Consider the following 15,883-nt stretch of genomic DNA (forward strand, 5'->3'; position numbering starts at 1 on the left):
ACCAGCGTTCCCTTGCAACGGCTCTCTGTGGTTTTGGTAAAAGACCCGATTCGCCCTTGGGCCAAACGACGTTATACACAGCACCGAAATTAAATCAGAGGCAATCAGAACAACAAAATTAAAGATGCGAGATAAAGGAAACAAGAGCCAAATCGACTTCACACGAATAGACCTCACTACGTCTCCCTATGTTCCTGATTCTTGCAAACTACAATTGCGCTAAATATCAGAACAACAGAGTTGGAAGGAAGGAAGGAAGGAAGGAAGGAAGGAAGGAAGGAAGGAAGGAAGGAAGGAAGGAAAGAAAGAAAATAGCATAACAGAATTGGAAGGGACCTTGGAGGTCTTCTAGTCCAACCTCTTACTCAAGCAGGAGACCCTATGCCATTTCAGACAAGTGGCTGTCCAATCTCTTCTTTAAAACCTCCAGTGATGGAGAAGTTAGGAAGGAAGGAAGGAAGGAAGGAAGGAAGGAAGGAAAGGAGGGAGGGAGGGAGGGAGGGAGGGAGGAAGGAAGGAAGGAAGGAAGGAAGGAAGGAAGGAAGGAAGGAAGGAAGGAAGGAAAATAGCATAACAGAATTAGAAGGGATTTGGAGGTCTTCTAGTCCAACCCCTTACTCAAGCAGGAGATCCTATGCCATTTCAGACAAGTGGCTGTCCAATCTCTTCTTAAAAACCTCCAGTGATGGAGAAGGAAGGAAAGAAGGAAGGAAGGAAAATAGCATAACAGAATTGGAAGGGACCTTGGAGGTCTTCTAGTCCAACCCCGCCTCAAGCAGGAGATCCTATGCCATTCCAGACAAGCAGCTGGCCAGTCTCTTCTTAAAAGCCTCCAGTGATGGAGCCCCCACAGTTTCTGGAGGCAAGTCATTCTACTGATTATTCTCACAATTAAGAAAGTTCTCGGTCAGTTCTAGGTTGTTTCCCTCCATGATTAGTTTCCAACCATTGTTTCCTCCTGCCTTCAGGTGCTTGGAGGAGAGGTGGTGGGTTTCCATTTTTCTTATTACTGGTTCGTTCGTGTGCGTGCATGTGACGCTTCTGCGCATGGATCTGGGCGGGTGGGTGGGTCCTCCTACCACCGCCACTACTAGTTCGCCGAACCAGTAGAAACCCACCTCTGGTGGACTCTCTCTTCTTTGGGGCAGCCCCTGAGATATTGGAAGACTGCTATCATGTCTCCCCTGGTCCTTCTTTTCATTAAACGAGACACACCCAGTTCCTGCAACCGTTCTTTATATATTTTAGTCTCCAGTCCCCTAATCCTCTTTCTGGCTCTTCTCTGCACTCTTTCTAAGGTCTCCACATCTTTTCTACATTGTGGTGACCAAAACTGGATGCAAATATTCCAAGTGTGGCCTTTCCAAGGCCTTATAAAGTGGTATTAACCTTTCATGTGATCTTGATTCTATCCCTCTGTTTATGCAGCCTAGAACTGTGTTGGCTTCCCTCCCCCCCACAAATTCATATATTTGTTTTGCTTTTTTTCTAACTTCTCACATTTGTTTTTGAAGAAAGAAACCTCTTCAATGAAGACAACATGAGAATATGCATCCTATACTCCCCGGTAGGTGTAGAACCATTTATTAAGCATTCCATTAATTTGGCTGCCTGCTTTAATCTCATCATGTTCTGCTCTTATCACCTTCAGCAATCAACCTTCAACTCCACACTTATGAGAATCATCCATAATTCAAACCAATTCACTTTATGAAACGTTTTATTAGAAAGATTTGTATGCCATCTAGGCCTCGGGTGCTAGAAATAAAATTTGGCTTGCACAGCCCTGCTAGGCATGGTTAATAAACTAATCCCACAATAGTTTTTCATTCCTTCTTCCTACCTTTCTCTTAATACGGGAGAACCTTAAAGGCTATCTTACAATTTTCAGGCGTAGCCTTCAGGCTTATGTTGATGATCTCACTTCTCCAGAAGTGGTACTGCACTAGACTGGGCTTTTATAATCATATTTTTCAAAGCTCTCTGTTGAGTTTGTTAAAACCAGCTTTTTAAAATACTAAAACGCTGGTTTGATTATGTTCTGTTGCTTGTGCCTATGCTATATTGAATCCTAATATGTCTTGGTCACTCTCTCATAAGTTCCTGCAACTTCAATTCCCTCTATCGCTTCTTCTCGGTTGGCAAGAATAAGGTCTGTATAGCTGTTCTTCTAGTTGCTACCTCTAACTTTTGGGTGATAAAGTTGTCAACTAGGTTGTTCAGGAATCTGTTTGATCTCCCAATTTATCCAGAATTTGATCCAATCAATGTCAAGGTTATTAAAAGTCCCCAATTACTACTGTGGTTTGTATCCTGCATTATGTTGGTTAACTGCTTAGCTAAAAGTTCATCTATTTCTTCTGCTTGGTTGGCTGGCTTATACAGGATAGTCCTTGAGTTATTACCACAATCGAGCCCAAAGGAAGGTGACTAAAGTCACCCAGCTGGCTTCTATGTCCAAGGTGGAACTAGAATTCACAGACTCCTGGTGATTGGCCCTAAATCACCCGGCCAGCTTTCGTGCCTACGGCAGGACTAGAACTCACCATCTCCTGGTGATTGTCCCACAGTCACCTAGCTGGCTTCCATGCCTACAGTGGGATTTGAACTCATCTCCTCTAAGATCAGGCGGCATCTCAACAAATCCCAGTATTACTGCTGCACATATTTCTTTTAAAAAAATACAATTTGTCATACTGCATATCATTCTTCAAGAACGGGAAAATCTTGAGAAAATTGCAGCATTTCACAAAATTCTGCTGTTTTATTTATTTTATTTATTTATTTTATTTATTAAATTTACAGGCCGCCCAATCCCGCAGGACTCTGTTCTGTTCATATTAAAAACACTAAATTGGTGGGTGCCATCTGAAGAGGTCACCACGTTTTGGGAAGAAGAATTAATTTTATTTTGTATTTGTAAAACAAGCTAAAGTTCTGGCATGTGGTGACCTATATTTCGGAAAACACTCAACCCAACTGTTCCAATTTCTAAAAACATGGTGCAAAACTTGTCCATATTAAAAGGAGGCTTGCCAGAAGCAAAATATTGTCCCCTTTGAAAATATCACGTTGTCTTGTCATTGGAAAACAGAAACAGAAAACAGCCTTGGGAGTGTTAAGAAGACAATCTGAGATTGCAAATCCTGAATTTCAATTTATGACTGTCTTGCACATTTTACACAACACACACAAACACTGTTTTAGAAAAAGCCTTGATGCAACCTTTTTTAGATTTTTCTCTCCATCCAAAACCCTCTCGTTCAATTCTAAATCAGCACCTGAAAGAATGTTTAGGTCAGCATTAAATGCAACATCCTGAGCAAGGAAAAAAAAATCTCCAGGTAGGAAGCACGGCCTTTTAAACACAAATCGTGTTTTTACAAGATTGGCTGGCAAAGATGCTTGTTCTAATCATCATCCTATTGTCGCCAGGTGAACAGCAGGAAGTACAACTTGTAGCCTCAAAACGATTTTCACGAAGCCCTTTAAAATCTTGCTAAGATTCAGCTACTCTGGGTTTTATTTGACGACAAACATTTCATGCTTTGTGGCTGCAGAGGAGATACACGTGGATGGGGCAATTCAATCTTAATAATTATGCGTGTTTCTAGTCCTGGTCGTTGCAGCAGGGGTGGGTTGCTGCCGGCATCACTGCGGGTTTGGTGCCCGCCAAATTTTTCTTTTTCAGTTCTGCACATGCGCATAAACACTTTAATTGCACTGCGCATGCACGCACGGCACACATCAAACACACATGAGCGCAACGCACACATGAGCTAAGTGGCAGTAATGCCTGCCGAAAGGCCACACCCGGAGCAGCTCCACGAATGGGAAAACCATCGTGAAATGTCACACGACAGCATCAAATTTTGATTTTGACTGATGAAATTACTTGTCTCAGATTAGCAAACTTTGGTCAAGTTGCCACAATTTAATCCTTTTAGAAGTAATTAACATTGGGCACTATCTAACAAAAGGAAATTCAAGGGTGAAAAGAGTAAGGTTCTACATTTAGGCAAGAAAAATGAAATGCACAGGTCCAGTATAGGTGGTACCTTGCTCAATACTAGTAACTGTGAGAGGGATCTTGGAGTCCTAGTGGACAACCATTTAAATAGGAGCCAGCCGTGTGCAGCAGCTGCCAAAAAAGCCAACACAGTTCTAGGCTGCGTCAACAGAGGGAGAGAATCAAGATCCCATGAAGTGTTAATACCACTTTATAAGGCCTTGGTAAGGCCACACTTGGAATACAGCATTCAGTTTTGGTCGCCACGATGTAGAAAAGATGTGGAGACTCTGGAAAGAGTGCAGAGAAGAGCAAGAAAGAGGATTAGGGGACTGGAGGCTAAAACATAGGAAAAACAGTTGCAGGAACTGGGGATGTCTAGTTTAAGGAAAAGAAGGACTAGGGGAGACATGATAGCAGTCTTCCAATATCTCAGGGGTTGCCACAAAGAAGAGGGAGTCAAGCTATTCTCCAAGGCACCTCAGGGCAGGACAAGGAGCAAAATGGGTGGAAACTAATCAAGGAGAGAAGCAACTTAGAACTGAGGAGAAATTTCCCGACAGTGAAAACAATTCATCAGTGGAATAACTTGTCTCCAGAAGTTGTGAATACTCCAACACCGGAAGCTTTGATGAAGAGATTGGACAACCATTTTTCTGAAGTGGCGTAGGGTTTCCTGAGTAGGCAGGGGGTTGGACTAGAAGACCTCCAAGGTCCCTTCCGACTCTGTTATTCTATTCTAAATAGGTTTTGTTCTTTTTAAAAAAAAAATATTTTGCTTAACTGTGACAACTTTGCCTGTGCAGGAGATACTGAAATCATTTCCTGTTGGTAGAGCAAATTAAATAAATCAATAAAGTTTTAAAGATTAGACACCACAGAGATGGAGGCCACACAATCACACCATTGCATATTCCAAGCATGTAAATACATTTTTATTAAGTAGTAACTTTGGTTCTAAGAATCCCACCCTCATTTTCGTAACACTTTGTTAAAAACAAGTAGGCAAGAGCGAAAATACAAAAAATATTAAATTATGAAAACGAATCCCCTTAAGGCTCCCTTTTTAATATTTATATATGTACACCGGGAAACAAGTAAAGACGTGGAAGGAATAAGCCCAGCCTACAGGATTGGAAGGCAGCTCTCGTTTGCCGCCTTCACCAGCTAAAAACTCTTTTAAAAGCATTTAAAAAGACAACGTTTCTAAAAAGGAGACAATATCGCTTTTAAATTAAAATAGCTCAGCAGAAGATATTCCAGGTATGCTTCTGGGGGGCGGGGGGGGGGAGAATGGGAAAGTTATTATCACCATCTTGACTGCTAATAAAGAGAGCTGAACAATGCCAAAATATTGGTCAAAAGCTGACTTAATGTTACACTGATGGTTTGGATGTCATCACCCCGACTCAAAAAGCAGAATTCTGGATTCCTATGCAAAACCGAAATATAAATTCTCGCAGCGTTCTTTGATGACCCAAACATAGTATATTCTGCTAGAGCAGTGTTTCTCAACCTTTTTGGGTCAAAAATAGTATATTTTTGACCCAAAAATAGTATATTCTGCTAGAGCAGTGTTTCTCAACCTTGGCCACTTGAAGATGTCCGGACTTCAACTCCCAGAATTCCCCAGCCAGCATTCGCTGGCTGGGGAATTCTGGGAGTTGAAATCCGGACATCTTCAAGTGGCCAAGGTTGAGAAACACTGTGCTAGAGGAACACAATTTCCTACTCTTTTTTCTCTCTCTCTCTCTACGACTGGGTTATTCTGCAAAAATTTGTTTTTTCGTTGTTTTAGGGATCACCCTTTTTTAAAAAAACCCAGTTGATTTTATTCGTCACTCAAGGTGGAATAAATTTCAGGTTCCTCGGGCAGACGGTGCGGCTTCAACGGACGTTGAAGAAGACTACGATATGCAACGGACCAGGGGTGAAACATTCATTGGGGGGTTATGATGCCGAGTGTTGTGAATTCTTGGGTTCCCGCTGAGCCAGGTGGTGGTTATGGAAGTGGGATCTCTAGAACTTTTAAGGGAGATGAGGTCAATGGCACAGCTTGAGAAAGACACAGGAGTGGGTGGATCCATTAAGGCAAGTCCTTTCCCCCCCCCCCCAGAAGAAAATCCAAAGTGTTAGGAACAGTCCCACCATCTCAAACTTTTGCTGCAGTGACCAAGTTAATGTAGAGATGGGGGAAGGTTAGTGGTTAGTGGCGTACAATCTCATCACCTCTGGTCCCAAAAGAAGAAATTAAAGCTGGAATTGTCACCTGTCGGCGTAGCAAGAGTCACCTTTTCAGAAAAAAACAACCCCTTGCTATCTGCTATTTCCCCTTCATGTGGCAAAGCCATCCACCAGCACGCACACACACACACATACACACACATATATATTCTACCAAGCCCTTTAAATGTGTCCTTCTAAAAAGACACAACCCTATAAATCCAAGTCAGTGATAAAAATAAACTGTGTCCAGATTTAAATGAGAAGTGAGTGGTATCTCCCAGAAACCTTTTTTTTTTCCCCCGTCACTGGCTGGGATGAATAATGTGATTTTATTTGCAAAATCCAGGATCCTGACAGCCTGGGAAACTTCACACCCAAGATTGCGTGCTGCCGGTCACAAGAAACGGGACTGGAAGGAGTTTTGCTCATCTCCAACGCCTTCAGCAAGGACTGAAGAGGTTACTTTACTCGTATCAACCGATGTGAACTCTGGCAAGGATTTTGTGCGGCTGTAACAGGAAGTGGAAATGGAGCCAGTCCTATTTAAGGAGTGATTGAATGTGATTTTTGTACTGCTAATTTTCTACCTACCTATTGTGGTCACTAATGAAAGCTCTCTCCGAGGGTTCCCAGCCATCCGTATACTCCAACAAAGAAGTGCAAGACAAAACACACACACACACACGTGACAAGCACTCACAGAAACGAACTAAAATCAAGGTTAGGCTACCCTGGTCACCCTTGTTAGGAGGTTCTCCCTATCCACATTAGCTTCGTTTCCGCAATGCAGGGGTTCAAGGTTTAGTGGTTCTCTTAAAGAAAGGTTTTAAAATAAAATAAAATAAAATAAAATAAAATAAAAATACCGCCTTGGTCTCATGTGCCACAATGACCTAACAGGCTGAGCGTTCCTGAATGATTCTTTCCTGATGGACTGTACTAAAATCCCATCACCCACCCCACAAAACTCATCCAGCAAAGTAAGTAGCTGGATTTCTGGAAGTTATTAATAAAAGAAACTCCAAATCTGTAGGAAACTATGGCTGCGCTCCGTGAATTCTTATAAAAGGACCAATGATCAAGAGGTCGTTTTAAAAGATGGTTGAATCCACCCGGAACACGGGACAAAGCCTTGTAGCCAATTCAGGATTGAATTGGGGAGGGATTTAAAAAAATAAATCAAAATGGTGGCTGAAACGCCACGATCAAAGCTCCTTCGGTCCCGTGTTAAAAAAGGGGGCGGGGCTTTGGTCACATGGTCACGGCTGCCATCTTGAATTTCTTTGACTCCTCCATTGGAGATGCCACTGGACAAATGGAAGTTTAGGAATGTTGGAGGAAAGTCCTCCACCTTAAGATTTTCATCCCCCGGCCCCTCACTGGAATTCTCACTAGTTGAAAACAGGAATGAGAAAAAGAATCGGATGGTGGACAATTTAAAAAAAAAAAATTTATACCAAGATGAATTAATCTTACAGTCTGATTTCCATTTGTCGAGAAGTCAGTTCCGCTGGCCTTAATGGTCTTACCTCCAGGTAGACGTGTAACTGGATTTCATGGAGGAGAAAGAAAGTAAAGAGAATTTCATGCTGCTGTTTTTTAAACTCCCACTCCCTGCCCTAGACGGTATTATTCCAAACTCTCCTGCTTTTGTTAATCTTAAAAGAAAGTAATAAATCCTCATAGGTGATGAAAAACGATGCACTAGCATGTATTTTTAGGGTTTGTGGCGGGGTGAAATGCTACCGGTTCACACCGGGACCGGCTGCCGCTGGTTCTCTGAACCGGTAGTTTAAAAAAAGCTTCTGAGGATTGACCGGCTCAGCTGTGAACTGTGTGACTGTCGGAAGCTTTTTATTTTTTTCACTTGAAACAAAAGGTTCCATGACAATCAAGTGTCTCGTGCGATCGTGGGAACCTTTTTAAAAAACTTTTTAAAGAATTTTTTTTACTACCTATTCGCCCGAACCGGTAGTAAAAAAATGCTTTAAAAAAGTGATAAAAATGTTTCCCACGATCACGTGGCTCGGCTGAACCTTTTGTTCACTTCTTAAAGCATTTTTTACTACCGGTTCGGGTGAATAGATAGTAAAAAAATGCTTTAAAAATTAAAAGGAAATTGGCCACGCCCACACAGTCACATGAACCTCCCCACCAAGCCACGCCCACCAAGCCACGCCCAGAGAACCATTGGCAAAAAAAATTACATTTCACCACCAGTTTGTCGCTTCGTCTTTGACCCACAGGTTTTCAGGCTGTCCCAGATAATGTATGCAAACTCGGGGTCAGAAGCCAAAAAAATAATAATTAAGAATCAGAAAGCCAGATATATGGTTTTGGAAATCCTGATCAAAGTAAACATCAGCTGTGATGTAGACCTAGCATCCAGAGGCGCCAGAGGAATCAACGATAAAAGTACAACGTTGCTTAGTAAGGTTGCGTTGCAGAAAAAGGGGGGAAAAGAGAGTTTTTGTCCCAAGTGTTGCATTGCAAAAACTACCCATTTCCTTAGAACTCCAGAAGTGGTCAAGAATATATTTTAGCCATCTAACGACTGGGAATATTGCATCCATCCATCCATCCATCCATCTCTCTCTCTCTCTCTCTCTCTCTCTCTCTCTCTCTCTCTCTCTCTTTTCTTTCTTTCTCTCTTTCTCTCTCTCTTTCTTTCTCTCTCTTTCTTTCTCTCTCTCTCTCTCTCTTTCTTTCTTTCTTTCTTTCTTTCTCACAGCTGTGGTGGTTCATTCTGCCTACTAGAGATAGATGGGAACAATCCAGCTTCAAGTCTAAAGGAGTTTTTTTTTTCTCTATTTACACTAAAGATCTGGGTGTCCAGCTCCATTCCGGAAGCCAAGTTTCCACACAGAAAGTAACTAAAAAAAAAGTGGTCTCAAAAATGCACTTTGTGTTTTTTTCCTGCATAGCAGAATTCCACAAAGTAGGAACGAGGCGAGGGGCGGGGGAGAGAAACAAAATGCAGACATATTAGCCTGAGATGCTCACTTAAGCACGATCGGGAGTAAATAGGCAACCCAGCTCCTCAAAAATAGCTTCTCCATCCTATCTTGGACAGGGGAAAGCAGGTTGCGTGTTTATCCTCTGATCTCCATATTACTACTGGCAAGTTTTGACTTCTAAGCAGTCGCCCTTTCAAAACAGGATCCAGGAATTGACCTTGTATTGACCACGTTTTGCATCCGCTCCGGGGGGCAAAGGGGCGCCAGCTGCCTTGCAGACGTCCCCACCCCACCGCCCACCGAAGCTGCAGCTTCAAGTCTTAAAAGAAGCTTCCTCCTCTAGGAATTTGGAGCTTCTGAGGATTCCTGGCCCGTTCTTCTCAAGTTGCCTTTGACCTTGACGAATTCGGGTGCGTTTTCTTGCTCCTCCTGGATCTTCTGCTTCTCCAGTTCAAGCTAGAAAGAAAAGATAGATAGATGATATAGATAGATAGATAGATAGATAGATAGATAGATAGATAGATAGATAGATAGATACCGTATTTTTCAGACTGCAAGACGCCCCTTAGTTTTTGGGGAGGAAAATAAGAAAAAAGAATCTGCCTTTGCCTACCAACATCCATGGTATTCATCTGGCTGGCGTCCTGTCAGCATGTGAGAGAGTTGAGGGCTGATTGGAAACGAACAGTATTTGCTGTGTGAGCAATAAGGAAGGAGACAGGGAGGAGCCTGGGCGTGGCTCGTTCTGTACTAAAGCTGCATGCTGTGCTGGTATCTGAAACCAAAACTGAAACTTCTCTCCTCTGCTGAACTACCACGTTGGAAAACCTGCTTTCGGGATTGTATATTTACTTCAGGAGTGGGATGCTCCTGGCATTACTGCCGATTCGGTGCATGTGCAATTTTACTGGGGGTTGTGCGCCAGTTACGCCCTATCCTGGACTGACAATCCCTACTCACAGTCACTCATGCCCTAGTCACTTCCCGTCTTGACTATTGCAACACACTCTACATGGGGCTGCCCTTGGAGAGCATCAAGAAGCTCCAGTTGGTGCAAAATGCAGCGGCCCGCATGGTTTTGTGCAGACGCCAATGTGCACATGTATCACACCTCTCTTGCGGGAGCTGCCTTGGCTGCAGATTTGCTTCCGGGTTCAATTCAAGGTGCTGGTTGTCACCTTGAAAAAATTTCACGGGACGAGGGACCTGGTGATCTGAGGGACTGTCTCTTGCCGATCACATCTACCTGAACCATCAGAGCAGGGAGGCAGGGAATGTTCTGGGTCCCATCCACAAGGGAGACACACCTGTGGGGGGACCCAGAAGAAGGGCCTTCTCCGTGGTGGCCCCCTCTCTCTGGAACATCATCCACCCCCGGAGATTAGAACGGCCCGCACTCTAATACTCTTCCAGAAGGCGCTGAAGACCTGGTTCTGCCAGCTGGCCTGGGGAACCCACAGCAGGATGGAGCCCATTCAACGGCTCAGGTGATCGGCTGTCGCTGGGGTGGGGGATGAGTTGATTATATTATATTAATTAATTTGATTATTTTATTCGTTTACTGTTTTAAGTGAGGCTTTATATTCTGTAAGCCGCCTTGAGTCGCCACGTGCGAATAGGTGGTGATATAAATTCCATAAACAAATAAATAAATAAATTCCATAAATAAATAAATAAATAAATAAATAAATAAATAAATAAACTCCCTAAATAAATAAATAAATTCCATAAATAAATAAATAAACTCCCTAAATAAATAAATTCCCTAAAGAAATAAATAAATTCCCTAAAGAAATAAATAAATTCCATAAATAAATAAATAAATTCCATAAACATATAAATAAACCCCCTAAATAAATAAATTCCATAAATAAATTCCATAAATTCCCTAAATAAATTCCCTAAATAAATTCCCTAAATAAATTCCCTAAATAAATTCCCTAAATAAATTCCCTAAATAAATAAATAAATTCCCTAAATAAATAAATTCCCTAAATAAATAAATAAATTCCCTAAATAAATTCCCTAAATAAATAAATAAATAAATTCCCTAAATAAATAAATAAATACATTCCCTAAATAAATAAATAATTTCCCTAAATAATTTCCCTAAATAATTTCCCTAAATAAATTCCCTAAATAAATAAATTCCATAAATAAATAAATAAATTCCATAAATAAATAAATTCCATAAATAAATAAATTCCGTAAATATATAAATTCCATAAATATATAAATTCCATAAATAAATAAATAAATAATTCGCTGCCCGGCTGTGGCGAGGAAGGTCATAACAACGGGGCAAAGCTCCCTCGGCAACTGTCTCGCTTAGCCACGGGCTCAACCATGGTCGTAAGTCGAGGACTCTCTGTGGACCGGTCTGCGTCCTCTCGTCCCTCTTACTTGTTCCAGCTTCTGTTGCCGCTTAAGAAGTTCTATTTCCAGGTCCGACTTCTTCTTCTGGGCCTCCTCCTCCTTCTGCTTGAACACCTGGTCCCTTTTCCGTCTCTCCATCACTTTCTGGAGCTCCGGCTTGTTCTGAGGCGCGAGTCCCCTTTGCGAGAGAAGAGGAAGGAAGGCAAGAGGGTGAGCTGACGCTTATCTCACAGGCTGTTGCCAGAAAACAGAATTCATCCACAGAAAAGTCAAGCTGTATAAATGCAATTGCTTCTAAGGTAAAAGGTTCCCCTCGCGTATATGTGCTGGTCATTCCTGACTCTAGGGGGCGGTGCTCATCTCCGTTTCAAAGCTGAAGAGCCAGCGCTGTCCGAAGACATCTCCGTGGTCATATGGCCGGCGTGACTCTACACCGAAGGCTCACGGAACGCTGTTCCCTTCCCACCAAAGGTGATTCCTATTTTTCTACTTGCATTTTTATCTGCTTTTGAACTGCTAGGTTGGCAGAAGCCGGGACAAGTCACGGGAGCTCCCTCCGTTACGCGGCGCTAGGGATTCGAACCGCCGAACTGCCGACCTTTCTGATCGACAAGCTCAGCGTCTTAGCCACTGAGCCATTGTATCCCTCTCCATATCTACGTTTAATGAAACGTAGAATTGCTTTTATGTTTCATTAAAATAAAATAAAAACTCACAATTTTCTACAAAGAAAATTGATTTCTAGTTTTTTAGTTCATGCCTCTATCTTGGAAGGTTTTTTTTCTCCACATTTCATAATGGAAGGGCAGAAGTTCTTCAAAGATGATGACCGTAGGAAAATGGAGGGGTTTTTAAATCAATATTGTACTAAAATTTATGTCCAATATATATATTTTTCCTAATCGTGTCTTTTATATTTTTCCTCCTACTTCAGCGTATATGGCTTTCATGATTTAGGATATAAATTACAAGGTTTTCAATTAAGTGTGGTTTTCTGGTATCTTATCACAGTCCCAAGACTATCTCAAGATCTTCTTAAAATTCTTATTTAGAAAATCCTTCCTCCAAGGCTGACTTTCTCCCCCCCTCGTCCTAAAAATCTACTTCTTTCTTGTTTTAGTGGTTTTTATTAAACATTTTCAAGTTTAGAAATGAAACAAGAAAAAATTCAAAAAACAAATACAAAACAGATTGAAAAACACAAGCAACGTGACAGCATAATATAATTTTACAGCTCTCCGTATCGGCATATGCATTCTTCTTTTGTGGTTTACTGTTCAACCATTGCCTTTTCATAGTTTTTAACAATTCCAATGATAAACGTGATGATTATATTATAATGTAGTAGCATAGTGCATGTAATCAAATTTGACATGTATACATTTTTCTTCATAGTATATTCGATAGTTTTCAAAACTTTTATTTCTTGTTTTGGCTTCTATTCTCTAACCTCTTGTACAGCCTACTCCAAGTTTTATAGTAGTCCGACTCTTCTCTTTCTTTTAACTCCATGCTCATCCTATCCATTTTAGCACATTCCAGGATCTTCCTAATCACCATTTCATCTGGGGGGAGGGGGGGAAGTTTTTTTGCTTCCAATTGTGCACAAGGGCAATCCTTGCAGCGGTTCGTGGCACGACAAAACCGCGCTCGACTAAAGCGCGCCCGATTAAACCGCGTCGCTGATGTCATCAACAGGGCGACAACAGCCAGCGCGGAGAAAGAAGGGCGCTTTAAATAGCGCTTTGAAAGCAAGCCGATTCAAGTTAAGGTAAGGGTTAGGTTAAGGGTTAGGTTTAGGGTTAGGTTAAGGGTTAGGATTAGGTTTAGGGTTAGGTTAAGGGTTAGGGTTAGGTTAAGGGTTAGGTTTAGGGTTAGGTTTTAGGGGGGTTAGGTTTAGGTGTTAATTTTAGGTTTAGCGTTTACAGCGTGCTTCTGTCTCCGCGCTGTTGTCGCCCTGTGATGACGTCAGCTATGCGGTTTCGTCGAACGCGCTTTAGTCGAACGCGGTTTTGTGGTGGAACCGCAGCGGTTAATATGTGCAATGTTATATATTGATCTTTCTTATCCATCTCTGGGTCTAAGAATCTACTTCTAAGTTAGGATTTATGGCATAATAAAAAGGATCACCAGAGAGACTTTGGGTGACAAGAAATTAGGGGGGGGGAAATGCCATTGCTACAACGACAAGGAATCAGTCTGCCACTTTTCAGGCCCATTTAGACAAATGGAATAGGAATTAGACAAGTGAGTTTAAAAAAAAAAGATGAAACCATAGAGAGGAACCAAAGGGAAAGAAATCCCTCTGAGAGGCACTTCGCTTCCTCCTTTGGTGTTAGGTCATCTTTTGGCTCCAGCTGGAGGAAATACGAGGGCTTGCAAAGTCACCTCTGTGTGCAGCTTATGCATTTCATTAGGTTGCAATGACAGAGGTTGAAAGCTTCAAGTAAATGCAGTTGCTAGAAAGCCAGTATTGCCCCGATCATCACCTGGCGAGCAAATGGCAAATGATTCCTAGTCTCAAACTCTCCCTGAGCACAGAGAGAGGGGCGAAAATCCCAAGCTGGAAAGCATCCTCCATAAGACCCCCCAAAACTTTTAAAAATCCCCTTATGTGATGGATGTGCATCTTATTGGAGTAGCTCCCGGATTAGTTCGCTAGATGGCGCTGGAGGGCAACATATCACGATGGAAAATCCCCACATGCTTTTCCTGAATAGAGGGTGGGCCCAATCTTCTCCCTCTCAGCATCTCTTCCTTCTGATCTTTTTTTTAAAAAAGGCAATACAATTTTTAATAGTTCCAGCCAGACGTCAAACTTATATGTGTCCCTGTTTATCTTGATCCATACTAATGAACGGTCATCCTTCCAAAAGAAAATGAATAGATGCTTAGGCTTATGTAGTCCAGGCTGAACAATCTAGAATAGAATAGAATAGACTGGAAGGGACCTTGGAGGTCTTCTAGTCCAGCCCTCTGCCCAAGCAGGAGAACCTATACCATTTTTGGCCAGTCTATTCTTAGGAGCCTCCAGTGATGGAGCACCCACAACTTCTGAAGGCAACTTCTGTTCCACCGGTTAATTGTTCTCACTGTTAGGAATCTCTCTCTCCCCCACTCCCTCCTCCCCTCTCTCAGGTGAATAGTTGTTTTGTCACACCTGTTCATCTCCGCCCCCTGCCTTTTATCCCCAGAGCTAGGGTAAGGCTTTGCTAGCAGTGGTGGCTCTTCCGTCCCAAGGACCGGCCCATAGATTTCTACTGCTCTCCTCTCCTCTGCCTTCTCTGCATCTGTGTATCAGGCACCGGATCCAGCTGTTACTCCTCTTCCTCATCAGCCACCTCCAGACATGGGGGCTGTTGACTCTCCATCTGAGGGCTGATGGATGGCCCGGACTCTGCTTCTGTCTCTCTACCAGCTCCATTCCCTCTCAGGTTGCCTTGATGCTGATCCTGAACTCCCACGTCACCACCGCCACTTCCTCCTCCTCTGAGTCGGCTGCTGGAGGGACCAATGGCTGACAGTCCACAACATCACTCTTCTAGTTAAGAACCAGCCCTCCAAGTCGGGAGCTCATTCAACATGAGACAGGAACGAACTTCATTCATTTTCAAGGGCAGAAAAGGCTGAAGGACAACTCAGAAGGTGACTCAATTAGTGGCCGTGGTGTCAAGAAGGACATTTCTGGGATTTAAAGGCCACTGAAGCTGAGAAACACTAGCTTGAGTTAGTGTTCAGCTCATCACACTATCGTTTATTTTTAAAGACGATACGCAGCTATCGTAACGTATTTTTGGCAGGCTCTAGCGGAAGCTGTTCGCCCCGGAGGGCAGAATTCAAATGCAGTCTATAAAGTGGGACTTGATTGCGCCAAAATTAAATATTCACAGCTTGATATTGGAAGCTTTATTCCTTATTGCTTTCAAGCAAGCAGATGGGGTATTTTTTTTTTAAAGTCTTGCCGTTTCCAGCAATGAGAACCAGCTAAAAGCTATACATTCCCTAAACTAAATCAATAAGGACATTGAGTTGATTTCAAGAGAAATAACATTTTCCTCCCGATCTGAGTACAAAAAGGTTTGCCTTTGATTTGCTCCCTTCACAAGAAAAAGGGAGAAATAAAGTTCTGTCTCTAATCCAAACTCAGAATGTTGTTAATATCCACAATTAGATATTTTATAAACCAGGGAGCCTTTTCCAAAAGGTCAGATTATTGATTTTTCTCAACATGCCACAGTTTTCCTTATATGGTCTTATTTACAGGGTTACTCTTCCCATGGAAGAGGACAGTTCCATATTTTGGGTGTTTCCACAG

General features: G+C 42.3%; 1 protein-coding gene across 3 annotated transcripts in view; it reads right to left on the reverse strand.

Annotated features, from left to right (window-relative positions):
• Positions 1 to 8,936: 8,936 nt before the first annotated feature.
• The window catches only part of FAM107B (family with sequence similarity 107 member B), a 42,438-nt gene continuing 35,491 nt past the window's right edge, over positions 8,937 to 15,883 (reverse strand). For all 3 annotated transcript variants that reach the window (XM_087722404.1, XM_087722403.1, XM_087722402.1), the window contains exons 3-4: positions 11,596 to 11,746; positions 8,937 to 9,648 (exon numbers count right to left, since the gene is read on the reverse strand). In XM_087722404.1, coding sequence (XP_087578530.1) covers positions 9,532 to 9,648; positions 11,596 to 11,746 — 268 coding nt within the window. In that variant the 3' untranslated portion in view covers positions 8,937 to 9,531. The remainder of the gene's footprint in view (positions 9,649 to 11,595; positions 11,747 to 15,883) is intronic.

The sequence above is a fragment of the Thamnophis sirtalis genome, unplaced genomic scaffold, assembly GCF_051295495.1.
Source record: "Thamnophis sirtalis isolate CommonGarterSnake01/CBP01778 unplaced genomic scaffold, rThaSir2_p1.2 scaffold_9, whole genome shotgun sequence".
Lineage (NCBI taxonomy): Eukaryota > Metazoa > Chordata > Lepidosauria > Squamata > Natricidae > Thamnophis > Thamnophis sirtalis.